Genomic DNA, 27264 nt, shown 5'->3' on the forward strand with positions numbered 1-27264 from the left:
GTCCTATCCCCCTCATCCTCACCTCAGCCCAAGCCAGGGTCTAGCTCTTGCCTAAGGAGGAGCTGGCAGCTACTTCTGACCTCCAAGATTTTTATGTTTCAGTCTTCTTTTCACGTTTACCTATCAGGGGAGTGAGTGATGCCTGCCTAGAACAGGATTAGTGGAGGGCATGCCATTGGGCCCTAGACCCAAGTCAGAGACCCAGACTAACAGATGCTGAAAATCCTCTGGTCACTGCAGTCACCCCTGGGTGGTTCTGGGCTGGTGAAAGGAGCACACACTGGCTGGGGAGAAAGATACCACATACAAACAATAACTGGTGGTAACCCATTACCAATTAAATCCTTTCCCAGTACATGTGCTCTTTGGGCACCAAGTAGGCCAGACTTCACCCAGGCCCTGGGGTCACAGCAGGGAACAAGATGGACACATTCCTCAACCTTGTGGGGCTCATGGGCTGGTAATAATAAACAAGATAATAAACAAGTAGACAAATGGGCACTCAGGACAGGTTTTGAGAGTGAAATGAAAGCAAAGCAGGGGGCAGGGAAGAGAGTGGCTTTGGGTGGTGGGGACATTGCCACAAATGAGAGGGTTGGGGAAAGCTCTGGAACAGGGTGGCACTGATCCTGGACATCCAAACAAAGAGCAGGAGCTGGTTATGCAGACAACTTAGAGAAAGGATATCCAGGTGGAAGGAGCTGCCAGGGCAACTGCCCTGAAGCAGGAACAAACCTGGTAAGATCAGGAGTAAGAAGTCTGGGATGGCTGCCCAGGAGAGCTGAAGAGACAGGATGGGTAGAGAGGGCAGAGGGAGCACATGGACTGTGTTCTGGTGTGATGGAGTATTTCTTCAGAGTTTAGAAAGGAAATGCTATGATCTGATACTCATTTCTAAGGGGTGAACCTGTTAGCTGAATGGGGATGGCCTAATGAGGGCCTGGGGGCTGGAGCCCAGAAAGGAGGTTGAGAGGTATGGGATATGGCAGAATAGGGTGTGGTGGAGAGTGGAGGAGGCGAGGGCTGCAACTAGGTGATCTGGGTGGGGTTCGTGCCCCATTAAGTTCTCACTGCAGCCTTCCACACCAGAAGAGGTTGTCCCCATTTACAGCAGAAGAGGTAAGTAAGACTGAGAGAGAGAAATTGTGGCTTTTTCAGGATCACACAGCTTGTGAGGGACAGAGCCGGGGTTCAAACCCTGACTCAAGACGCTGTTTGTGTAACTGCTGCTCTGCTCTGCCTCCCAGGGGCTGGCATGCTAAAGCCTTGGCCCTCACAATGCCCTGGGGGCATGCAGAAGGGGTGGGATGATTCAGGAGGGCTTTCCGGAGGAGGGGGCAGGAGTTAGGGCTAGGGGCTGGGCCCTGGAGGATTCTGCCAGACCAAGGGTAGGTGGGTTTAGAGATTGATCCTGTGTGGTGTCCCACCTTGAACTCACGATGTCCCTCTAGAAAGACTCTGGGACAGAGGCACTAGGCCATCCAGGTTTCTCTTGTCAATCAATGAAAGGTTTTGCTGGGATGCTTCACTCATGATCACGGAGTGTCCTAACACCCCCTGAATCATCAGGGTCCCTGTACCTGTGTCCAGCTTCTAATCTGCCAACTGAGCAAATCCTGCTGGATCAGAGCCAAAGAAAGGTCTGAATAGGGCAGGGGTTATGGCTGGGCTGGCTCCACTCTTAGATGGGAACTCTCCCACCCTGCACACCTGGCCCACAGTGAAGTAGAAGGGCAAAGAGCCTGAAATAAGTCCTGACCAAGAAGACAGGAGGATTCTGAGGACATCACAAAGGCCCTCTTCCTCCAGAAGAAGTGGAGCCCGTGCAAGCCTGGGCAGCCCTTTCATGCCAACCTGTTAGACCAGTTTTAATATAAAGCAGGTTGGAGCTTTGCCAGGAATTCAGCATCCTCTCCTGGTGAATGTGTCCTCTCCACCTTTGACTGCAGGGTGTGGGGCCCCCTCCCCAGCTTAGGCAGGCCACACAGCCAGCTGCCCAAGGGGTCATTCCAATGGACAATCTGGGGCAGCAGGCTGGGGCTCCCACTTCTGAGACTCAAGGTAGAGGAGGTTCCTGGAGGTCTAGTCCTGGTGAGCACATCCCCCACATCCTGCTTTTACCCCCACCTTCCCTCAAGTGATGCACACAAGTGCATCATGTTCTGTGTACTTGGTTTTGGGGGGTTTCCCGCAAACTCACTGAACCTCAGAAGATTCCTCAGCTATGAAACAGTGACAGCACAGCTCTCAGAGGGGACAGGGGGGCCCCAGGAGGATTTATTTGAGGTGATACAGAGAAAAGTCTGAGAGAGTTCAACCTGGCAGCACGGCAGCTGTCACTGTAGCTATTCCTTGTCCATTGTTTTAATCCCCTTTGAGAGGTGGGCCAGGCAGGTGGGCCCCTGAGGGCCTCATGGGGCCTGCAGAGCAGCTGGCTGGAACTCTCCATAGCTATAAGCAGCCCCTCACCCCACCAGCTCTGATGCTGCCCTCTCTTCCAGCCCAGCCCTTCACCCTAAGGCATCATTTGCCAACCAAGGCCTTGGGTTCTAGTCCTCGTGAATAGACCTTTTGTCTGGTCTCTGCATGGGCTGGGGTGGAGGCTAAGCCAGTCGAACTGTCTAGCAACTTCTCTTGTAGCTCCAGTAGAGACTAGGCCATCTGCTACCCTTGCCCACACCTGGGAGATGGGATTCCCTCAGGCCTGTTACTCTCCCAGCCCTCAGTGGTCTGTTATAAGTGAGGGAGGTAAGCTGGGTAGGTGCCTCTGGGTCTGTCCTATTTCAAAGCTGCAAGCCTGAGACCCAGAGAGGCAGAGTCACCCAGACACCCAGAAAGGAAGCAGGCATATGGGGTTGGAACCCAGGGCTTTGAATCCCAGGCCAGGACTTGTCCCCCTCCACCCTAGAACTCTTGAACTTGAGTTGGCTGCCTTCTGGCAACTTGAATGCCTGGTTCAAGGTCCCCCAGACTCCCTTTGTCCAGACCTGGACTCTTCACTGCCCTCTAGACATGCCTCCACTCTCCTCCCACCTTGGAGATAACCCTCACATTCAACTCCCTAGCCTGTTGATTTCCAAGTCCCTCTCCTTTGCCCCTCATCCCTCTCAAGCTATCCTTTTGCTGCTCCTGCTGGCTGCTTTGCCCAGATCTAGGCTTACCATTGGTCACTCACCTGACTGGACCATCCTAATGGCCTCCTCATCGGCCCCTTCAGCCCTACCACCGTCTTCAGAGTGAGGGGCTTGCAAACCCAATCTTGTCCAGCCTTCCCCACTTAGTGATTTTCATAGGCTCCCCTCATACCTCGCCCATGTCTTACCCTAGGCTCCAAGATATGGCTTCTCAAACTGCCAAGCCATTCCATTCTGGTTTCCTCCAAACAGCCCTCCAACTATATCATTCATCCTGGAATATCCTTCTTCCTCACTTCTGCCAGGACAAACTCTTACTCACCCTTCAAAACCAAACTCAAATGCTCTTTTTCTGAGAAGTCTTCCTTAACTTCTCCAGTACTTATTCATGCCTGTGTTAGGCACCCAATGCATCCTAGGGAATCTCCCTGGAACTTGAGTTTTCTCAGGTCTCCCCAGCCTGGGGAGGAGAAAACATACTTTCTATAATAGGTTCAAAACAGCCATTCTTTGGCTAAATTTCTCTATTTCCCTTTTTCTCCCTTTCTCTCTGTCTGTCTGTCTGTCTGTCTGTCTCTCTCTCTCTCTCACACACACACACACACACACACACACACAGCTTCCCATGAAAGTTCCCTGGGGATGTCTTTGAAGAGGCAAATTAGCCAAGTGGAAAGAACTCTGGCAGAGTTCAAATTTCAGCCCCTTCAAAATCACCCTGGGATCACAGGCGGATAATTTAACCTCCTGGAGCCTCAGTTTCCCCATCTGTCAAACAGAAATAGTGGTAGTGCCCATGCCACAGAGTGGCTGGAGAGTAGCCATGCCTGGCTTTGGGAAAATACGGAGTGAGTAGAAGCTGATGCTCATCTCTAAGCAGGAGATGCAGCAGACCCAAAGAAGGAGGTTTTTGTGTGGCCAAAGCTTTATGCTCAATGGAAAGACAGTTGCTTCCATGACCCAGGCCTGGCTGAAGCAGGCAAGGCCCAGAGCACAAGAAGTGGACTCTGAGGGCTGAGGGAACTTGAGACTGCCACAACTCCTCCAGGCAGTCCTCTAGGATTGCTCATTTGCACAGCCCCCACTAGGGAGACCTACACTCCAATGGTGTGGCTGGAGAGGGAGTGATTCACCCCACACCCAGCACCAAGGAGCCAGACTGTGCCATTCTCGTCACCAGAGCTGGGCTCCTCCTCCATCAGGAGTGAGGATTTCACTCATAGTCTGGATTGAGCCAAACCTTTGTTCTAAAAGTGCCCCTGACCCCTCAGCCCTCTCCAAAGAAGCCCCTCTCTGCTCCCTACTGCCACCAGTCCTACTTTTGAGCAACAACAGTGTGTGTGTGTGTGTGTGTGTGTACACACACGCGTGTTGACCTTTCCACTTGGCCAACATTCCTTTGTTTTTCTCAGTTCCTTCGGGTAGAGTAGGAGGAGCTGTTAGGAGAGCAGGTTCTCAGGAAATCTTTTCTCCAAAGCCCATGAGACAAAGAGCGCAAGGAGACACTGGAAAACGAAGGCTTATCCAGAAGACGGGTTCCCAGGGCAGTTAGAGGATTGTGGGTAAGAGACAAAGAGGAGTGTCCTAATAGAGAGCTCTTAACCTCAGTGTGAGTGCCTAAGGGGGCTGGCTCCTCGGCATCCTGCCCAGGTCAGTGTTGTCACCCTGGCATCTAGTGGGCAGGCTGAGCTGAGGCAGGCAAAGCTGGGTGACCCTGGGCAGATTGCTTTATCTCTCTGGGCCATATATGTCTCAAAGTAGACCAAAGTCCTGAGTTTGCTGTCAGTATGATCAGCTCACGCTCTCTCTATGCCAGAGGTGCCCAGGCTGGGTTTCTATAGCCCTTTTTCTCTACTCAGAGCCAGCAGATGCCTGATCCGGGGCTGTGAGCTTTGGGGCAGTAGCACCCCCTCTCAGCACTGTGATAATCCCCCCCACCTCCCCATCTCCTCTGGGTCTCAGTGACTGAATTAGGGAGTGCTAGGCTCCACGAGGATCCCTGGGCCTGGTAGAAGGCAGAGAAGGCGTGGCATGGGCACCCCCGCCCCCACCCTGGATGAGATGTTTTCGCTAGAATCGAAGCAGCTGCGGCTAGAGGCCTCTTCCCAGGAAGTAAGAGCAGAGGCCTCTTCCAAGAACTCAGAGGAGGCCTGCAGGCAGGGGAGGGGGGAGTGGGGGAGTTAATTTTAAACCAAACAGCCTTCAACGCTCCTCAGGAACTGGTTGCTCAATGTGATCTGGCAGGTCCCAGGCGGGTGGGCGGGCCTGGTGCCAGCTCAGGCTGAGCGGGGTGTGTGGAGGACACGCCCCAGAGGGGGAGGCCCAGTGACCTTGAGGGAAGTTGGGCCCTGTCCTTGCCCACGAATCAGGGCCTGTCACCCCCAACCCCACCTACCCAACCCAACTTGTTGAGGGTGTGGGGTGAGATGATTTCCTCTGTCATAATCAGGCAGGGTGAAATTATAACAAGATTAATAATATAGGTGTCATGTCCTTCCAAGAACTGACTATTCCACTCCCCTTCCCTGCTCAGAACTTGCCACTCCTGTCCCCTGGCTTGTACCACTGGAGGTTATCTGATGAAGGCCTGCTCTGGGGCCAAAGTAAGGCTTGTGTCATTTGCCTACTAGATGGGACTTTGGGGTGGTGGTGGAGGGATGGAGGGTGGAGTGGAGCAAGTTGGGCCCAAGTTCTGAGACTAAAGGGTGAGTCTCCTGTGTGTGCAGGGAGGCTCTGAGCTGAACACACTGGGCCTACCCCCGCCCCCATAGCTGGCAGGGAGTCAGAATGCCTTCACACACATTGACCTCCCCCTCAACCCTAGTGTGGCCACCCCCTCCAGACTGACAGCCTAAGCCCACCTCTCAGTGTCTGGACCCCAGAGGCCCCGCCCAGGGCACCCCTTCCCTCCCTTCCTCCACCAGCTGCCCAATAAGACCCAGCAGCCTGGGCGGGGTGAGGCCTGTGTTCTAGGAAAGGATCCTAGGCAAGAGCTGCCAGGAGCCTCAGTTCTTGGAATTGGCGCTGCAGAGCGAGGGGATGCTTCCTGGAACCTCCTGGCCACTCCAGGGAGAGGCTCAGAGACAGGGCTGTGACCTAGGTAAGGGAATGTGGTGCTGAGGCCTCAGCCGGGGTCCTTGCCTCCAGTAAGCCCTCTCTGATTGTGGGTGTCCCCTTAGACTCCCCTATCTTGACACTGAGTCTGGAGGGCCCTTCTAAGGGATCTGCCAGGACAGGCCCAGATCTGGTGCAGCCTCTTCAGTACCTAGCGTCCAGCCCAGGGACAGGTACAGTGTTGACAACCAGAAAGAGTAGGGAGAAAAGGGGAGTGTGTGCCTGGGGAGAAGGGCTTTGTGCAGGTGTGGGGACACAGGTGAAAGCGGGATGTTAGGTGTGAGTGAGCAGCCAGGGGTATGAAGGGCTAAGAGGGAGAAGGGAGAGCAAAATGCCAGGCCCTGCTTGCTGAGTCCCTTGTTGGTGGACAGACAACTTCTGGTCAGGACTTCTGTGTCTCCTTCAGGCCAGTCATTTCCTACAGGGCCTCTCCCTCAGATCCCTGTCCCACAGCTGAGGTACGGGGCCTGCTCCAGTGTCAGGCCACTTGGTGTGATCCTACCACCGGTGCACAGCTGTGCATCCTGAGCACACATCTGGCCCATTAGAGCCATAGTTACCCTATTTAGAGAATAAAAAGAAGCTGCAGGGCCCCCAGGAAGGCCATGAGGGTTGTGACCCTATTCTGAGACTGGGTTGGGGCCTAGTCACACTTCCAGGGAGCTGCCATAAGTATTCCTATCACAGGGTCCCAGGGTCAGCAGTGGCCTTGAAGTCTGGCTGAGGGGACCGGGGAGCATGTCAGGGCTGGCACAGAGAAGTAAGGTTCTCCCTCTCTGGTTGGGTGACCTTGGGGCTTGGGGCAGCCTTTTAACCACTCAGAACCTGTTTGCCTTCAGAAGAATGGAGAACCCTAACTGGCCAAGACTCTCCTCTCCCTTGCCTCTCCTCTCATGTCCTCAGGTCAATCCTTGGATCTGACTGAGCACAGCCCCAGGCCTGCTACCCACCCACCCCCAACAAGTCACAGAGAAGGGGGCCCCCAGCGCATCCCCTAGAGGCCAGGCCTGGGGTTGAGAAGGGCTGAGATTCAGTGCCTGGGCGGGGGTTGTGAGGTGGGGCTGTGACTGAGAGGTCCTTTGAGCCCTGCAGGAGGATGGTGGGGCAGCCTAGGGACCTAGTTCATTATCATAATTCTCTGGCATGACCTGCAGCAGCAGGCAGTGGGAGCACTGCATTCTCCACCACTCAGAGGCCATGACATCTGCACCAAGGCCAGGCTGGCCTTGACTGGGAGGCTGCCATGGGAGGACTGAACCTGGAATCACCCGACCTGAGTGGGAAGAGCTGCTAGGTGGCACCTACTGGGTTTGCAGGGGACACTGGTGTCCTGCTACATATAGGTGGTTCCAGAGCCAGGCACCCTGCATAACTTGAGCCAGTCATGAATTCTTATCTTACAGAATCCTGGTGAGGAGTAAATGTATAGATTTGATGAATTTTCTCCTTGGGGTCTCCTCCCTAGTCCCACCCCACTCCTCCGACTCCCCCTTGGCCATGAGCCCATGTAGACACGAGTCCCAGAAGCACTCTCTCTCTGGCCCTTACTGCAGCAGGAAGAACTCTGGACACACCCGCTCCTTCCACAGGAGCACAGGCCCTGATGTTCACAGTGCTCTAGGCGAAAGGCAAATAGAGGCCCTCACTACAGAATCTAAATATTTAAAATCATAAATCAAGCCACAAACTGCTAATAAAATATGCTCTATCCTCCTACTCAACAAATAAACTTTCATAACAATAATAAATCTGTAAATCTGCAGTTTTTATATGTCTCAAATTCATATAAAATATCAGAAAGTCAGACATCAAATATGCTTGAGTTTAAGAGTTGTTACTCATGTCCAGGCATCTAGTGATGTGAGTCAGAAGGTAAAGATGTGCCTAATTTAAAAGGTATTACATACTTTTTCTGTAACATTTACTGTTCTTGCTTTTATTCCAGGAAAAATATTATGTTTTCTAATCAAGATTTTCATAATTTCTATCTATTAGCAGTAGTGATTTAACAGGTTAAAATAAAATATTAAATTCCAAGGTCACAAAAATATGAACTAAATTAAATTTAAAATATTTTAAAACTGAAAGTATTTATAATATAGTCCAAAAAGTTGTTTTTAAAATAATCAAAATTAGTGAAAATTAAGTCAAAATACAAACTATTGAGTTATAATGAACTAATGTAAAAATCTAAATCAAAAAGATTTAAAACTAAAATTTTATTCAACTTTTTGAAATTTCTATTAAGTTTTAAATATCTTTATAGAAATAAACCTCCCCAATTCACATTCAGATCCTCTGTGAACACTGAGGCTGGTTCAAAACCCCCTGCATTTCCCTGGGGCCTGAATGGTGTCACCGTGAGTGTTGGGTTTATCTCGCACTGTGCCAGTGGTGAGTGTCACCTCACCAGTGATGGTGATACCCACATGTTCTCTAGTCCACTTACTGTGAACTGATCATCTGTGTGCTTGTGATACATTCTACATAATAGGCTCCAGGCAGATTAGAGGAGTGACAGACCAGGTACAATTTCCAATAAATGGCAGTGGAACAATTGGGAAAAAATGAAGTGCAATGTCTACTTCACACAGGCAACCATGATAAATTCTATATGGACTAAATATTTAAACATGAAAAATGAAACCCTAAGAGTCCCTCAGAGCACCTCCCTGGGAGTCACAACAGTATTGATTCTGGGTAGGGAAAAACCTTCCTTCGTGTGGCTCCCCTGCATTATTTGCAGGACAGGTCTGGAGAAATGAGAACCACATCAGAAATCCATTAATGCCGTTTAGTGTCATCTTCCCACTCTTGGAGGGTTTTCCCCAGAGGCAGGCTCTGGGACAAGGATCCAAACATAAATAGCTTATTTCAGAGGTGATGTCAAGAAGCACCAGTAGGGTATTGGAAGACAATGTTTCCTGGTTGTCTTCCACTTCTGTACACTTGCTGGTAGAGGCACTGACTGCCCTTGTTCCAAGTAACACTTTCAAGGGTGATTACAGTGAACAGCCTTAGAAGGTAGAGATACTGTCTCCCTCCAGGGAAAAAGGCAGATTTGTTTTATCCACCATTAATAAAGATAATAGCTCCCTCTGGGGCAAAGGTTGGGCAAGTTTGCTTACAGCCTGTTATAAAAGATTTGGGTTCCCTGAGCTCAGGGTTCCTCTCATCAACCCATTGCATGTGCAGGCATCATCTGGCCCTTATTGGGTCACTCTGTGGGAACTGTGGTTCCAGGAAGTGGTACAAGAAAATGCTGATCCTCTGTCTACTCTGTTACTGTAGAAAATAAACTGACCTTTGTTCCTAAAGCAGGAGTCTTGTGTCTTCTGCCAGCATCCTCAGCAGTATGACAATTTGCTAGCTTGCAGGTTGGGTGAAATCTCAGCACCTTCCCAGTTTCTGACATGGAGGAGAGGAGAAGTGAGACAGGGAAGGAAAGGAAGCCAGAGAAGGTTTCTTAATAAGTGGGTTCCCTCTGTGGGCAACTGAGGTCAGTCCTCGGTTGAGAGATGGTGCAGAACACACCTTAGAGTTGTCCTACCCAAGAGATAAGGAAGCTGGGGTGCGTATCCACCAACTGCCACCCCTCGCTGGCTTAGGGCTACTCCAGGGGGTGAGCTCCCTGGCAATTTTGGTCACCTATCAAGCTGGCCTCTGAGGCAGACAAACCTCAAGCCAAGCATTGCAACTGCTGTGTGGGAACTTGAGTGTGAAGGGATATACTCCATGTGAGCAGGGCCTTATCTGCACACTGCCCATGCCCAGTGCCTGGCACAGTGCTGAGCAGATAGTGACTGAATGTACGGTGCAGGGCCCAAGGATAAGGGCCTGTTTACTTGCCTCTGTCCTCCACTAGGCCATGAGCTCCTTGTGGGCAGTGTTAGTGTCAATTTTTCCTTCACACTCCAGCACCAAGGGTAGGCCTGACAATCTTAGGCTCCCAGTCAGGGGTGGAGGGGAGCGAGGGGATAGCCAGGCAGTGATGGGGCTCAGTCTCATAGGGCAAAGGCAGCCTCTCACCTGCTTCCTGAGACCAAGTGAAAGGCAAGAGCTCTGGAAAGGAGCAGAAAACTCTGTCTGGGGCCATTTAATACAAGAGAAGTACCCAACAAATCTGAGGGGTCTCTACTCTTTGTTCAAACCCTACCCTCCACCCTACCAAACAGTTCTAGCTCCCAGCTGAGGTGTACTCAGGGTGCAGGGGAATAAGAAAAACCTGGAATAGCAAACTCTGAGGGGTCAATCTTGCCTAGAGTACAGTGCTCCAGGCCTCTGGACCGTCAGGGAAGAAGCAGAGTTGCAGGCAAAGGTTGAGGCCTGGCAGAGGCCCTGTTTCCTCTCCTGGTTCCTGGGCCCACCCCAGTGACTGGCAAAGTCTGGAGGGCGGAGCTGGCCTGGGTGTGGCTCCCACTCTCTCAGCCCCAAAGAACCCTGTACCCCCAGCCTAGGGCTCTGGGGGTCAATTTTATGATGAATAGGTGGGTGAACAGTGGGTGGGAGTGAGGGGGTACAGAGGCTGAGGGAGGCTGGAGGCAGGGGAAAGTTCCAGGGGGGATCAGAGAAAGTGGAAGAAGAATTTCAGCAGAATTTGCAAGTCTGGATTTTATCTGAGGAATCAGACACAGAGAGACAGAGATTACTTGAGAGAAAGGGCATTCCAGGCAGCTAGGACAGAAAAAGCAATGTAATGTGTGAGAAATCCCTGGGCATAGTCAGTGAGGCTTGGGAGGACACTGTGGTTGGTCCCCAGGTGGGTTTGCTGGGAGAATCAACCCAGAATTTGATGCAGTGTGGCCATCAAGGGGTGCCAAGCCCCAAATACCAGGCCAAAAAGGTCAAGGACATGGACAGGTGCCCGGGTCTGGCTCATTCCCCTCCGGATCTTCCCCAACTTGCTGTGTGACCCTGGGCAATTCATAGGCCCTCTCGGCTTCAGCTTTCTTTTCCATAAAATGGGAGTTCCCATGAGCTCCCATGACTCAGAGATAGTGGTTGGGCCTCTAAACAGGGTGACATCCCTTAAGAACGTGTCACCCCTTTTCCAAGCTTGGAAAGTAGCCTCAACCCTCAGCAACACAGGGACCCTCACAGATGCCACACACATACAGTCCTGAACTGGTTCCCAGAGCCTGGAGTTCCCCCATCCAAGGGAGGCCCTGTGTGGACACCTGTGATCATGGACATGGACCCAAGTGCTCAAGTCCCACACCTGTCACCATGCACGTACCTATGGTCACCTGTGTAGAGGTGTGCAGGTTCTGTGATGTGCACGTGTGATGTGGCCTGGCCCTCATGGCTCCCCACTGCTGACCAGAGCAAGCCTAAGGACCCAACCACTCATTGGAGGCCTGTCAGGAGGAGCTGATGTCCAAGTCCATGACAGGTTCCCACCTGAACCACCTCATCTGTCTTACAGTTGATGCTAAATGCCTGGGAATGGGACACGACAAATAAGGACCTCAGTCACCCCTTCTCCAAGCTTGGGAGGTAGTTTCAGCCTTAGCAACCCAGGGCCCCTCACAGATAATACTGGCAGGAAAAAAGGACCTGTCCCGGATGCTGTGTCCTCACATGACTCTGAATTCCACCCCACCCAGATGGCCTCAGAGGAGGCTGAGGTGCTGGGTTCTTGGCTGTGACTCAGCGGAAGGAAGACAGGAGTGGGGGGTGTGCTGGGGCCTTAGGGTTTTGCTTCTCATTTCTCTCTTTCTAAAGCATAGCAAGTTCCCAGAAATGAAGGTACAGAAACCCCAGACTCTCAGGGGCACTGGGTTCCCCAGTCCTCCCACCCCTAGAGGCACCACACAGGGTGTAGGGAAGCCCCTAGTCCTTGTCCCCTGCTTGGGGCCTTCTTCCCCACCCCAGAACCAGGGACTGAGTATCTGGAAGGTCCATGCTGGAGCCAGGAGTAGGTCGTGAACTCCAAAGACTTTTCAGGAGCATGCAGTCCAGATTCACTTGCTGGGACAAATGCTGGGTGAGAGGAGACACTGGAACCTTTAGGACCCGTAGGGATGGAGCAGTCAGGGTGGGCTTCCCAGGAGAGGCAGAGGCTAACCTCACCAAGAATCTGAGAGAGGGCATCCTCAGATGCCCCACATGAGTTCCTTCTCTCTCCCTTGCCCATCCTTCCCTCTCTCCTTCCCTTCTCTTCCTTTCCCCCTCTTTCTTTCATATTTTTAACTATTGAAAAAGCCCAATTTTAAAAAAACCCCACACAGACTCAAATGGGCACAACACCAAATTATGATCATTTAGAATCTTTCCTGTGTGTCCAGAGAACCAGATTTGGGCTGAGCTTGGCATAAAGCTTCTCCTGCTGTCCCTGCGAATGAAGGAGACTGCAAGGTGGTCGGAAACACTGCTACTTTTGTAACCATTTATCTGTGAGAATCAGGGGTCACTTGGTCCTGTGCCACCAAAATCAAACACCGAAAGAAACTGGACTCTGAGGCTGACATAAGATTCACTTCCACCCTAGCCCCCAGTTCAAACGACAGTACTCATCACTATTCGCCTTGATGGACTTAACACTGACAAAGTGTTGAGAATTTGAATTTATAAAATATATTTATGTTTAAGATGCTGTCTTTATCTTTAAAAAAATATATATTATTTGAGTTCCATGTGAAATTTAGTTTAACAGAACAAACTCCACAGCTCTAGGGATCTGGGCAAGAGGGCTGGGCAGAATGAGCAAGAGGCAGGGTTTCCATGCAGGCAGGCAGTGGGGAGCTCTGGACAGTTCTTGAGCTGTGGAATGCCTTCAAGAAGAGTTTTAGGCACATCCACACACTCCTCCCGGAACCACCCAGACCTGAGGACCTGTGCTTCCCATGATACGGCAGGCTTTATACCCGCTTATGTAGAGACGGGACTCACTTTCCTCACCCACCTGTCAGCTGGGAACCAGAGTCTGGGAGTCAGCCAGTCCCACCCCACATCCGGAGTACATCGGAACCTCCTTCCAGTAGCAGCCACTTTCACTGCCCTCCCCTCCCCAGTGGGCCCCTCTTCTGTGGGGTGTGAAAGTCTGGCACCCGGGCAGCTGGGAGGGGGGAAAGCTCACTCCACATCTGGTGCTTTTTGTTTGACTCACCACTTTCCTCTTTGCCCTGGAAGCCCACGTCAGCCCTGGGGCCACCCCAGCTTGGCACTGGGGCCCCTCGGGGAATTGGAGCCCTGAGCTGCAGTTGGCCTCAGTTGGCCTGCTCACTCTCCTTCCAGCTGGGATGTCAGAGGACTGGGCTCAAATGCTACCACAGCCACTTCCTGCTTGTGTGATGTTGGGCAGGCTAAGCCTCAGTCTTTTCATCTGTCTAGTGGGCCTAGGAAGGCGCCCAAGACATGCAGACAGGATTGATGACAAAGTATGTGTGGCACATGGCACCATTACACATGGAGATGCCTGGTCACTGTGGTTGACAGCCCTCAGGCCTGGAAGGGTGGTCTTCTCAACTCCATCTAAAGTGCTGCCTCCAGGCTACATCCCCAAATGTTAACATCTGGATCTTCAGATACCCTGAAACTTAAATTAGGCCCCTGGTATCCAGAAATGCATTCAGAACTCATCCAAGGGCATTCACCACCATCACTGCCTTGCCCCTATACATCTCTGTTCACATGATTTCAGGCCTCCAGGCTTCTGCCTAGACTGCCCTCTCTGCCTGCTCTATCCCTGTCCTGTGCCTCATCCTCTTCAAGCCTGGTGTGATGGCAAAGGCCCAGGTCCTGGGTCATTCTGCTTGTGCCAGAATCCCAGTTCAGCCAGCATATGAGCAAGCTCCTTAACCTTTTTCAGTTCGTTTCCTTGTCTGTAAGATGGGATGGTTCACAGACTCTGCCTTATGGGATATCTTGAGGGCGAATGAGATAATCCCAGAAGCACTTGGTTCAGGGTGCACCATTCAATCTCCATATTTTATAGGCTCTTCTGATTGATGTCATCTCCCCAGAGCCTGGCACACAGTAGGGACTTGGAAGACCGAGGTCTGGGCCTATGTTGCACACAGCTCAGGAGAAGAGCCCATAGGCGTAAACACTGGGCTTCCAGAAAGCCCTCTGGGATCAGCCCTGGCAAGCCCTGCTCCTGCTCCGAGGATCCATAAGCCCAGGTGGACCACTGCATTGAGCCCTGAAGGGAGCAGCCCAGGATCCAGCTATGCTGACCTCAGTGTCTCTGACAGTCATATGGGCAGCAAAAGCAGCCTCAGCCTCCCTTCCAGTCCAGCTGTGTGACCTGCACCCTGCTGAGCCTTGGTTTCCTCATCATGAAGATGATTAAAAACCCAGTGTGTGAGGTAGCATGATTAAAACTAATAAATGCAAAGCAGCTGCTTGGGGCCCATTGCCCAGCAGGAGCTCAAGAAATGACGGCAAGGAGATGGAGGAGGAAGGCCCAGGGAGCGCTGGTTGGATACTTCGCTCAGCTGCAAGGTCCAAGGGCAAGCAAGGCCCAGGCAGCTCTAGCTTGGGGTTCACTCTGCTTGCCCACACAGCTTGGCCTCACACTGACTTCCAGGAATGGCAAAGGGCCTTGGCTGCCTCTCCTGGCAGGCAGGACCACTCTTGGAAAGCAAGGCAGGGTCGGGGTCTGCAGCTGATGAAAGGCTGGAGGCTGGGAGCCAAAGAAGAGACTTGGGTTCAAGCCCCAGCCCAGGCCTGCTGAGCCTTTATATTCTCATCTACACACAGGGATCTTTGTGGGTGCCTCAAGCCCCAACAATCCGCTCCCTGGGCTCAGCAAGGTGGGAGATCTGATCTTTCCACTCCCCCAAACTCATGTCCCAGGAGAGGGCTACAGATTCAGTACAAGGGGCAATATGGTGGCATCCCCAGCCCTGAGAGGCAGAGTCTCTGGGAGAGACCCCAGCCTCTGGAAAGGGGCCACCAGGCCAGGCCTGCCTTCCCTGGGGCAGAGCTGGTCTGAGCCACCTCACCTTGAATCCTCAGCCATGGCCGGGGACCAAGTGGAGGCCAGCTCAGTCTAGGGCTCCCAGCAAGGCTGAGGTAAGCTCCCTTTGCCTCTCCTACTCTGTGAACTGTCAAACTGGCCTTTCTTGACCATTTTCCTATAGGATGGTTGAGGGGAGTGTGTCTCGGAAGTGGAGTGGTCCCAGAATTTGAAGCTCCTACACATCTGATTCCTGATTACAAGGCCAAAGGTGCCTAAAGGTCCTTTCAGCGGTGCATCACCAGTTCCCTCAGAGCAGGAGCCGCTTACTTGGGGGAAATCCCACTCTCCTCACAACTACCACCAAGGCTTCAGATGGGACCCAGATCTGTCCACACACCCATTGGTGCAGTTGGGCTAATGGAGCTGACATCAGCCGTTTGGCCCTGAGGACTTTATGAGCCACAATTTGTGCATCCCAGAGCTACATGAAGAGCCATATAAAACAGCCGCACAAGCCATCCAATTAAATGACCAAGGGCCCTTGGAAGCAATGGGGGCTGAGGGCACTGCATCAGGAGTCAGGAGGCAAGCGCTATATGATCTTGAGTAAGCCCCTTCCTTCTCTGTTTAAGAGAGAGGGAATCAGGGATTGGACATGTGTCTTGCTACAATTTACCCCTGCCAATACAAACAGGCCTTCTTGGCTTCATCCAAAGCATATCAGGGGACTTAAGCTGACCCTTGAACTCAGGTGTCCAGACTGTCCATCGCCCAGATTCTCAGTCTCAGACCCAGCATGAGTCACGTCAGCCCACTGTCTGGCCCCCCAGTAGCTCTCCATGTGGCTCCTGAGTTGGGGCTGTGGCTTCAGGAGCCCCAGACCTTGGCCAGGTGGGATGGTGCCTCCAGAGCCACTGAGTGTCCCTCATCTGGAGTGAGGTCCTGGTCCAGGCGTGGACAGGCAGAGTCGAGGGTTCCAATTAGCCACTTCAGCTTTGGGGACCATGAGGCTGAGAATCCCAGGAATGACTAAATTCTATTCCAGCCACACAGCCCAGCCCACACCTATAGCAGGAGCTGGGCACTGCCTGGTGACTGGAAGGAGCCGAATCTCCGAGGCTTACATGGAGGGGTGAGTGTTGGCCAGAGCTGCTTTTCTGCCCCTAGAGTCAGGGGCTACTGCACTCATTTCACAGACATGGTACCTACTCACCCTCTGCTCATCCTTACAAACTCAAGGCATGCTGGGCCAACCACATGACTCCATGGAAGCCAGGAACAGGCTCAGATCCAGTCTCTGAGATCATCTCTGAGAGCATAGGTGGTCCTCATGCCAATGGATATGGGCCACGGAGGCCAGCTTTGCTCTCTCTTCCCCAGTCTCAGTCCCATTCTCCACCCACTCCCAGTGCCCGGACCAGACTCTCTGGGGCCCACGCTGGGCCCCTTTCTTAGACAGGTGGACAGTGGGCCTGGGCAGCTCATGTCTCCAGATTGTAGAGGGTTCACAACCCCCACCCCGGCCACCTCACTGCTCAGAGGAAAAGCATTCAAGGCAATCTATCATGCACCTCAAAAATTTTCAGTCTTTTCCCATTTCTAAATTTCAATTGCAAAGCTACTTCCATTTTTAGGTACTTGTTAGAGCAGCACTTCATTTTGGGTACCAAAATCTGTATTAGTTTCTAATTGCTGCTATAACAACCACAAATTCAGTGTTTTAAAACAACACAAATATATCATCTTACAGTTCTGGAAGTCAGAAATCCAAAATCAGTTTTACCAGGTTAAAATCAAGGTGTTGGAAAGATGGCATTCTTTCTTGAGGCTCTTGGGGAGAATCCATTTCCTCGCCTTTTCACCTGTGATTACACTGAGTCCACCTGAATAATCCAGGATAATCATTCCATCTCAAGATCCTTAACTTAATCAAATCTGCAAAGTTCCTTTTGCCACGTAAGGTAACACACTCATAGGTTTGGGGGATTAAGATGTGGGTATCTTTGGGGCCATCATCCTGCTGACCACAGGAGGGGGAGGGTTGCTTTGACGGTCTCAATCCCTGCCCAGACGGCCTGTCCCAGAACCGAGGGGTCATGAGGCGGGGATCAGACTGCTGTTCTGGCCAACACTCTGGCTGGGGCCCAGAGCTCCAGGAAACCTGGTGCCCGCCCCTGCTGCCGCCAAGGACAGCCTGTACTCCTGGCGTGGCCACTGTGCAGAGATTAGTTGCACTTGAGCCCTCCTAGTGGCTATGGCTCAACCCAAACAGCTGCCTGGCTCGGGTGGGAGGCCAGGCCCTCAGAGCTTCCTCCCTCTGCTGCCCAGAATATGTGAGAGCTGCTGTCAGGTCAGATGTGAGCCACATGGGAAATTCCAGCTCCATTCTAGAAAATGCACATACTATAGGCTTACTGGTGGACATTCACTGAGCTTGCAGTATGCTAGATCCATATGGGACCCCAGAGATGAGATAGACACAGAAAGGTTCCAAACGCATGGGGTAGAATGTCACTGGTACCTTGTAGAAGGGAGAACACAGAGGTCAGAGTGGGTGTTCCAGAGGAGACAGCATTTCTGCTGGGACTTGAAGAAAAGAATAATCTTGGACTGGAAGTGGTAGGCAAGGGCATTCCTGATGAATGAACTGCTGGGGCAAGGGGAAGGAGGGGTGTGTAGGGAATGGAGAGCTCTATAGGGAGGCTGGAGTCCAGAGCAGTGGAAAAAAGAATCCGAAAGTGAATAGGGAGGGTCATGTTGGCCTGAATAGGTTAAAGTAACTCTCAAAGCCAATCAGCAGTGGAACACTTTGTTCTGATGGACGCTTACTCAGAGCACTGATAGGGCTTTGGGAGGGCTCCCCAGGGCCCTTCTCATAGCCATCCCACCTCTTCAGACCTGGACTCTGCAGGACACAGAGATCACACTCAGGTCATGGGGAGCTACCCAAGGGCTTAAGGGGGGACTGAGAGAAGTTAATGGCCCAGGGTCCAGGTGGAATAGGGGAGAGCAGAAAGGGCACATTTCAATAAAGGAGCTAGACAGGACCCATGGAGAGAGCCATGGCAGCTGGGAAAAGCATCCAGCTGTGAGGCAAAGTCTCAGTTTCCTCTACTGTCAGAAGAGGGGAGGGAATTGCTCTTCCAGAGTACATTCATCAGGGACTCCTACCCCTTTGCCTGTGCTCAAAGGAGGCTGGGCGAGTAGCAGGCACATCCCTCAAGACCTCAGGTGCCTGCAGAACCTAGATTCCACCATCAGCCCCACGTTCTCCTGCTGTTCTGTCTTTAGGGCTCCACAACACATGCTAAAGGAGGCAGCTCATCTCTGGCGCTGGCACCAGGAGAACGGAGGAGATAGGGTGAGTGAGACTGGTTTTCCCTATGCTAGAGGCACTGGTTACTCTGGCTTGGACCTCAGGGCACTCAGGTCCTGGTGAGGAGGGAGAGGAGGGACTAAGGGGAGATCTGGCTGCCAAGCTACCAGCCCCTTAGTGGCTCCATTTCCAGAGGTCAGAGAGAAGTCAAGAGCCCAAGACTCAGACCCCTGCCTTTCCTCCTTTCCAGACTGCTGTGTCTGTCTGCCTCGTGTTGGTGCCAAGCACAAGAAAAGCATGAGAGTACAGAGCCCTCCCTGTGTCTGCCCTCCAAGGCAGGCAATGGAGGTACTCATAGTGCCCCATGAAAGGTGCAACCCATGGACTCCTGGCAATCATATTAAGATAAAGCGCTTGATACCATTTCTCAGATTTGGAAGCCAAGGCTGAGGGAGGTGAAGTCATCCACCCAAGGTCACATCTAGCGAGGGGCAGATGTCAGGACCTGCATCCAGGCTGGTGTGGCTCCAACACTGGAGCTCAATGTCCAAGTCCCAGTCAACCCATGGCTGCAGGCTTGAAGACCCACCCTGCCAGTCCACTTGGCCTGAACCTCTTCCCCAGGGGAGTCAAGCCCTATAGAAGGAAGGTGTCCCAAGGGTGGCTCCTGCTTCAGTGTCCCCAGCTGCCCCTATACTGTCACTTCCCATCATCACTCTCTTGGGCTGTGATACTCACATGCTTGCCAAGGTTCTTCCTCAGTAATGAGCCTGAGGCCAGGAGGGTTAGACCATCAGGGAAGCCATCACTGGTTGAGGAGTGGCCCAGGCTGTGGGACAAGGAGGTAAGAGACTGCTAGGTCAGGGCAACTGCCCTGAGATGCCGCTGAAGACAGCATCAATAGTCAAAGGGCACAGGTAGGAGGAGAGAAAGGGCAACACTGGTGAGGCAGGCAAAGGTCTGAGAGTATATGGGGGCTCAGAAAGCCAGGCATCTTGCCCTGCTGTGCCCCATCCTGTCCTTCCAGGTCCTTCTGGAGCAGCCATGAGGATAAGTCCCTGGCTCCTCCTCAAAGGAAGCTAGAGGCAGTTTAGGGTCCATGCAGCTAGGGCTGGGCAAGAAGCAGGATACTGGGGCCCTTGGGCTGTAGCGTGGCCTCTGCTAAGGCAAACGCAACCCCTAACCACAGCGGAGGAGTCGCCCAGGCCAGGTGTAACTCCAGCAATACAGACCCCCCCCAAGGCAGGGACCTAACTTCCCATCTCCATTTGACTTCCTCCCACTATGTGACCTCAGGCAGGCCATGTCTCCTCTTGTGGAGTCCATGCCTCGGGAGTGGGCACTCAGATACCAGCTACAACCTTCAACTGGCTGACTGAGAGTAAAATGAGGCTGCTACCTTGCACTGACCTTGGAGCCAACTTCTCACAGGGAAGGGAGCTGCCAAGGTCCCACTGTAAGACACAGCCCTGGAAACCAGCATCCTGGCTCCATCAGAGGATGCTGCCCACTGGACCACACTGCCTCTGGCCACTGCACCACCAGGTCAGGCCCTTGAAAGTGACAGGTTGGAGGAATGGGAGAGGGGAATACAAAAGAACGCACCAGCCTGGTCCACTATGTTTCTCAGGACCCACTCTGATGCAGGCTAACACCAGCACCTGCCAACCTGGAGGTCTCCTGCCGCTGTGGACAGAAGGGCTGGGCCTTCAGGCCTCCTGGCAGCCACAAGTCTGCCAACCAGAGCTGGGGTGGAGGTCAACCTTGTGCTCACCGCCTCAGCTTCTCACTCTCCCCAGCCCCAACCAGGGATAGATGGGTTATCAGAAACCCCAAGGCTGACTTAGAAGGAACATTTTAGCTAAAAACTATGGGAATAAAAAGTAAAACAAGCCCTGCTCACCCCCTACTGTTAAATGAATGTGGACACGTGACCCCAGAACTGTGCAGCAAGACCCCTCAGCCCCCTCCCCACCAGAAAGTAGGCAGCCACCCCCAAGCTCAAGCTCAGATGCAATTACTGTGCTCAGAGTCTAGACCCAGTCAAGGGAGTGTGCTTTAGTGCACCTGGGGCACTGGAAGGCTAAGCCAACCCCCGGGAGAGAGGAGCTCAGTGCCAAGCGCCCTGGCATCTGAGGCCAGGAGGAGCACAAGTGCCCTTCTCCACACTGCACCCCACACCCCCACCAGGTGGGGCCTGACAGCCGGGCCCGCTGGGGCAGAAGGAAGCTCTTACCCCCGGCACTGCCTAGGGGCAAAGGGTCAGGGGACCCACAAACCACAATAACAAAACATTAGGTCACCACTTGCTGGTCTCTTGCCACTTTATTGGCTGTATCTCTCAACATCCCCAGAGCAACTCCACCCACAGAGACACTGAGCAACCTGCCTTTGCCACACTGATGTGATAGAATCAGATTGGGAACCTGGGTCTGTTCAGCTCCTAAGCTGGACTGTGGGTACCCTTGCTTTTGGCATCCCCAGGAAGGACATCCCTGCCCTTGCTTCTACCCTCAAATCTCCTAGAAATGTAGAACATGGGGAATCACAGAGCCACAGAAAATGCTGCAAGCATCTGAGGTTCTGGAAGGCACCACCCACCTCCCTTAAAGTAGCATTCCAGGTAGAAGTGTCAGCCAGCCACTCTGGCAGGCTGGAGCACGGGCCAGGCATCTGCAGGGCAACCACGCTGTGGCCTAGACCTCTGGATATGCAGGAACCGGGGCCTAAGGAGACAGGGACAAGGGGGCAGTCACTGCCTGGGCCCTGGGGAATGAGCAGGGTGTGGGAACTGCACACTTGCCCCACAGCCAGAGCTGGAATAGTCAGAGTGGAAGGACCAGTGTGGCTGTGGGAGCTGGGGGTTGGGTAGAGCCTCACCTCCCACAGAAATCCCGGCGCACAGTCACGAGATTGAGGAACAGGTCTGGCCGGCTCTGAAGCCAGCTGCCAACGAGCTCTGGGTGTCTTGGGTCCACTTCTAAGAAGATGCTTCTATATGGGGGAGAAATGGGTCAGCTCAACTGGGCAGGGCTGGACCTGCACTTCTGGGTTACCTGAGCTGGGAGGAGTAGAGGTAGAATGATGGCCAGGGCAGGCCCAGTACACACTGGGAGGGAGAGGCTGCTGAGGTTAGACCCAGGAGACACCCCATCCATACCCAGAGTCCTTCAGGAGTCGAGGTGCCAGGGCCAGGATGTGGGAAATGATGTCCATGCCCTCCTCGCCACCATCCAGGGCTACTGGGTCTTCATAGCTGAAGGGGAAAACAGTGGGAGGTGAGGGCCTGGGATGGCTGTGGAGAAGCTGAGCAGGGCTTCCACAAAGAGGGCTCTATGGAACTCACGCTCTAGGCTGAAAGGAGAGTCTGAGGACCCAGAGGGGGAGCCCCCAAATGATGGCAGCTCCAATTCCCCTACCTCTTATAGGCAGCCTCCCACCAGGCAGTGCTGGGAGTGTTCAGTGATCCGTAAAGAATGACAACGTCCAGGGCATGAGGGCCTCCCCACAACAAAGATGTTCCTATTCTTGGCCTGGGGAGGCCTAGAGCTGGCCCTGACCACTCCTGAGAGCCAGCAAAGGGGAAGCCAGCACCCCAACCCACACTACTACCTCATCCAGAAGCTTCTGGGCTACCCCTGATTCTCAGCCTCTGAGAGCAGGATGGCTCAGTGCAAAGCCTGGAGTAGAGTCTTAGTCCCAGCTTTCCTGCTAAGCCCCCACACGAGTTTGAACAAGACCCTCTCTTAGCCTCAGTCTTCTGGAAAATGATGCACCCATCCGAGCACCTTCTAAGTACTGTACACCACGTCTGATATTTTAGTCATCACTGAGTCCTCTCCATGGTCCTGCAAAGCTCTACCACTCCCTTTCCAGAGGCAGAAAACTGAGGTGCAGAGAGGTTCAGTGGTCTTAAGTGGGAAGGCAGAAGCTGAACCCAAATAGGTCTGTGGGTTCCAGAGTGAGCCTCTCTTTCAACACCATTGCCCCTTTCAGCCCCCTAATCTCCCTATCCCCCTGATGGTGTGGTCCTCCAGGACAGGCCCATCCCACTAGACCTTCTCAGGCCTGGCCTCCCTGGTCTACCACACACCTGAGGATCTCAGGGGCCAGCTGCTCCATGTCCCGGTGGAAGACGTAGGGAGGGTTGCTGACGATCAGGTCCACGGGGCCCCAGGGTAGAATATGTGCCCAGCTGTCCTCTGTGGTCAAGGGGAACAAACAGCAGAGAATGGGAGGTAAAGGGTGGTAGCTCCAGGCACCACCATGTCCCTTGGGTAATCCCTCTTCCCAAGCCTATCTCTGAACCCAATAAACTAGACTTACAGATTACTGCCCAGGGTCCCCAGTCAGCAGCCTGGCTGGGAATGTGTATGCTGTGACATGGCAGTTCTCCCCCTGGAGTGTCCCTGCCCTCTCTTCTTCCTGTTAAAAATCTCCTCAGTAAGCAAGACTCAACTCAGGTGCCGCCTTGAGGCAGCCATCTCTGATTGCCTGCGCAAAGCAAGAGCCTCTGTCCTCTGCAGCCCCAGAGGCCTTGCCACTCCACCTCATAGCCAACACGGACTAAGTGTATGGAGGGCAGGCCTGGCCTCAGTCAATTGATTCCTGGTGACTTTGTCTACTGGTCCCATCCTGAGCCAAGTGCTATACCAGCTGTACACTCCATGGAGGGGGCACACAAACTCAAGGATCCTGTGGACAAGTGATGGGACCAGAACTGGTGCCAGGGCCCCCGAGGACACTCTGTAAAGGCAGAGCCCAAGTTGTGTTGTGCTGGGGCCTGACAGGGGCAGGGGGACACTCAAGTATTCTGGTCCCAAAGGCTTTCTTTTGAGCTTCTGCTTATCTCTTGACAACAAGCCCTAGGTACGGGGATATGGAAGGTAAGGAAGACACTGAGGCTGATCTCTTCAGGGGTCAGGTCAGCCTAGGAGGCAATAGGGACTTGCCTGTCCTCAGCAAGGACTACTCTGAGATACCCCACGTGTGTGTGTGTGTGCGCGCGCACGCGTGTGAGAGAGCGAGGAAGGCTGGGGAAGCCCTCCCTCTACCATTGCAGAGTGCCTCATCCATCCAGCAGCACCTGTACCCAGGATCCCCACCCAGGGAAGATGGGTGAGGAAGGTACCTAAGGTCACATCGAGGGGGATGATCCGAATCCTGTCCTGCAACTGAAGCCTGGAGAGATAGGAAAGTAAAAGTGAGTATGGCGGGGCCGACTCCTACTCTTGACTAGGAGAATAAACCCTTCGTGGATCAGCAATATACCTGGTTCCCACTGTTCTTTTGTAACCCTGTGGGACTCATGCCAAGCCACCCCAATTGCCTCCTCCTTCTTGGGTGCGGACAGTGCTGGGTTTGATACTTGCATAGGGGTTGAGATCAGGCCCCTAAGTCTGACTTCCACCAGCCTGACCCTCTATCCCCAAGACCACCTACCTGTGAGCATTCTCATTGGCCAGGCAGATGGCAGCTTCTCCCTTGTCCACAGCAATGACTTGGCTCTGCCCCAAGAACAAAGGGTACATGGGAGGCAGGGTGCTTGGAGAAGCCAGGCCTTGGGACCAGAGCCCTCCTCCAATTCCCTACTAGAAGAGGAGGAAAATTATCAATAGCTTTTTCCTCTCTGTGGACAGGGTTAGGCCAGATAGAAGGGGATGGGAGCTGGAATCTGTGACCTCTAAGAGCTCTGTCTTCCTCCTACTTCCAGTCATTCCCCCTCAAGGGCTTCTAGCAGAGATGGGTTGCGGAGAGATCAGCAGGAAGGACAGTAAGTGCCAGTCACAGTCTACCCAGGGTGGGGTGGAGGGATGCACAGGGGGCTCACCTGGGGGAGCTTGCTCAGCAGGCTGAGGGAGATGGCTCCTGATCCACAGCCCACCTCCAGGATCAGGGGGCCACCTTGGGCTCTCACCACACGGGATCTTTGGGTCACCTCTTCCAGCACCCATTCAACCAGTTCCTACAAGGTAGAGAGATCTGGATCAGAGCTGGTGCTGACCTAGCCCCTGCAGGTCTTGGCATAGAGCCGAAGCATGGTTAGCCCCTTTGTGAACATAGAAGGGAGGTGGCTAAAGCCAGACTGAACTTTGTATCAGCTGAGGCCATAGGTGGGTCACTGTCTCTCCATGCCTCCACTTCCCCAACTGTAAACTTGAGCACAGTTGTGGATAACCCACCTCACAGGGGATGGGGGTAGTTTAAACAGAACCACATTCATGAAGCATTGATTTCAGGCTTGATACATGGTAAGTGTTCAGTAAGCCCTCGCTAATCCCTTTAGAGATATCTTCTTGTTTTGTGCTCAAAGCAGTGCTAAGATGGTCCCTGGCCACCTCCTCTCCTGGCCCTGCTTCCAGAGCTTTCCCTATACTAATCTGTTAGATCCTCACAACCAGTCCATAAGGAAAGTAAGGCCCAGAGGTTAAGGCCCCGCCTGGAGCCTGGCCTGCAGCTCATGGTGGCCAAGAATCAGGGGTCAATGTGTCCCCAGCTTCCTCATAACCTCCCCAGAGAAGCTCCTAGGCTGAAAGGATGGAGAATTCCCTCCATGGAGGGATGGGGAATGACACAGTCCCACCTGAGTCCCATATCTGAAGCGGGCTATGGTATACATAGGGCAGCGGGTAAGTGGGCCCACATGGAGGGAGGTGCCTAACTGCACCGTACCTGCCTTGGCGGCAGGGGGACACTTTCAGATGCTGTTTACAAACAACAGAGTTTCAAGTCTCACCTATCCATCTGCCACCTGCAGACTGTGCATGGAAGCCATTATAGGGTGGAGGTGAGGGTGGAGAGATGCTGCCCAATGGCCAAAATGTTTCTAAACAGCAATAGAGTGGGGGCCCAAGTAGCCAGGCATGGAGCAGGGAAAGGGCAGTGTGGTCCCTTCTCAAAGGTGCCCCTTCGGATGAGAGCAGGAGAGGTTCTGGGGAGGCTGGGGACTCCTGGGATTCCAGGCAGGGCTGGCTCAGGGAATGATGGGAGGGGTCAGCAAGTAAGCATTTCCCTCATCTGAAATAGGTCTACATTCTTCAGAAAGGCTTCCTCAACCCCCACCAGGGTCTTTCTTCACTATGTGCCTAACATCTAGGATGGGGTCTGCCTCTCCCGCCAGATTGAAGGCTCCATGATGGGAAGACTAGGGACCTAACCCATCACGGTGTGTCCCACATGAGCAGGGCTTGGCCCACAGAGGGGCCTCTAGGTTTGGCTACTTCTCAAGTGCTGGGCCAACTCTCACTCAGTTCAGTGGCCACGGGAAGCTACCCTCTGAGTCTCAGACCGCCAGGTCCCCTCAAGCTCTCAATGTCAACAGTTAGGCCCCAATGGAGCAGAGGGCTCTAGATCACTCAAACCCATTTTCCACATAAGCTCCTCAGTGCTAAGTCCCCAGAAGTATTTCATCCTTCCAGGCACCCCAACCAGGAGTAAAGCTCACCTGTCCCCAAAGGTAGCAAGTCCAAGGCAGGTAGAACTTGATCAGTGGGTCTAACCTTTCCTATTCCAAGCCCCTTCTGCACCAAACAGTCTGTCTCCAGTCAGAGAAGGCTTTCCATCACTCTCTCCCACTGGCCCTATACCAGGCACTATGGAGACTTAGGATGCCAGCAGCGAGCTGGGCCCACAGCACTGGGACCGGCACAGAGTGAGCAGTCGAGGGCTGTGGCCGAGAGTCTGCAGTCTCAGTGGTGAGGTCACATACTGAGCGGCCAACTGGACAGCTGAGACTTGTCAGGAGCATGAGCTTCCCTTGGTTTCCTGGCCACAGACAGATCTACCCTGGCTGGAGAATGACCCCTCAGCCAACCACACTGGCCAGCCACCTCACAGAGACACCTCGACCTGAGAGGCACACATCATATATGTGAATGGCTACCTGGGTAGGGTGTGAAGCTGAGACTGGGCTCCCACTGTCATCAGTGCCCTCTTGTCTCTCTCTGACACTCCAGACCATGAGGGGATCATCTTGGCTATGGGACCACCTGGGGGTGGATAGGGGTGGAGATCACTCCCAGCAAGTCCAGAAACTCTCTTGCTTGCCTAGTAAAGAGCCTCCTCAGCCTAAAGTAGGTAGGTTCCTCAGGGAGGCTGAAAGCCAGGCTGGTCACAGGCCCAAGGCACCACTTCCAGGTGAACAAGAGAAGAGCACAGTGGGGTGGGGGCAGAGGGGCAGGTGGGAAGAAGGCAGAGAGCAGGCCGCTGTCGGCTCTGCCTGGAGCCACTGCCTCAACAGGACTCCACAGCCCTCAAGAAGTCAGCCCAAGGCCTCAGCAGGACATGAGTGCCATGAGCGCCTTCATTAGGATCACACTCCTGACGGGCAGCCCCAGGAAATTGGCATTGCCTCTCTCAAGCTAATCACAGATAGGGCACAGAGCCTCACCTCACCAAGCTGGGTGACAATGGCTCACACTGCCAAGCCAGGGACTGAGGCACCTTCCCACCCCCAGGGAAAATCCAACTCGTCAGGCCACATGCCACCTACAACTTTGCATTTTAGAATTTTGCACTCATCATCAGAAACCACCCTACAATGGATGGAGAGAATGCAGGCAACTTGGTCCTTCCCCTGCACTCATTCTCCCCACTCCCTGCCACAGGCCACGTCCTCTCAAGTTCCTGGTAAAGCACCCCCCCAATGCGGCTTCACACTGGGGCAAATCTGGCAAGTTCTGAGAAATGTCCGTACAGTGAGGCAAGGATCTAGCCTCCCAACCACAGCCTCCCTCCTCCCCTCAACCCCCTGCAGCAGAGCTGTTCTCCTGGCCCAGACCCACCCAGGAAAGCGG

The 27264-nt window shown here is 53.3% G+C and overlaps 1 protein-coding gene and 1 long non-coding RNA gene across 14 annotated transcripts in view; one reads left to right on the top strand and one right to left on the bottom strand.

Annotated features, from left to right (window-relative positions):
- The window catches only part of HEMK1 (HemK methyltransferase family member 1), a 36923-nt gene that overhangs the window by 7159 nt on the left and 2500 nt on the right, over positions 1-27264 (bottom strand). For 4 of the 12 annotated variants that reach the window (XM_014563439.2, XM_014563443.2, XM_006174081.3 and 1 more), the window contains 7 exons: positions 24300-24434; positions 23912-23976; positions 23601-23650; positions 22563-22671; positions 21630-21725; positions 21350-21463; positions 20764-21195 (listed from right to left, as the gene is read on the bottom strand). In XM_014563439.2, the coding sequence (XP_014418925.1) occupies positions 21102-21195; positions 21350-21463; positions 21630-21725; positions 22563-22671; positions 23601-23650; positions 23912-23976; positions 24300-24434 (663 nt within the window). In that variant the 3' untranslated portion in view covers positions 20764-21101. Of the gene's footprint in view, positions 1-3456; positions 3595-9552; positions 9657-17557; positions 17675-19207; positions 19299-19879; positions 20023-20763; positions 21196-21349; positions 21464-21629; positions 21726-22562; positions 22672-23600; positions 23651-23911; positions 23977-24299; positions 24435-27264 lie in introns of those variants that run through there. The other 8 variants (XR_004312158.1, XR_004312152.1, XR_004312156.1 and 5 more) reach the window with 7 other exon arrangements.
- On the top strand, positions 1086-19898 carry LOC116657143. Of its 2 annotated transcripts, none has more exons than XR_004312163.1 (3): positions 1086-1119; positions 18445-18514; positions 19766-19898. It is a non-coding gene; the product is annotated as an uncharacterized LOC116657143 (long non-coding RNA). The 2 variants fall into 2 exon arrangements; XR_004312162.1 differs by lacking the exon at positions 19766-19898 and adding an exon at positions 18720-19194 and having other exon boundaries at positions 1100-1119.

This window comes from Camelus ferus, chromosome 17, assembly GCF_009834535.1.
Source record: "Camelus ferus isolate YT-003-E chromosome 17, BCGSAC_Cfer_1.0, whole genome shotgun sequence".
Taxonomy (NCBI): domain Eukaryota; kingdom Metazoa; phylum Chordata; class Mammalia; order Artiodactyla; family Camelidae; genus Camelus; species Camelus ferus.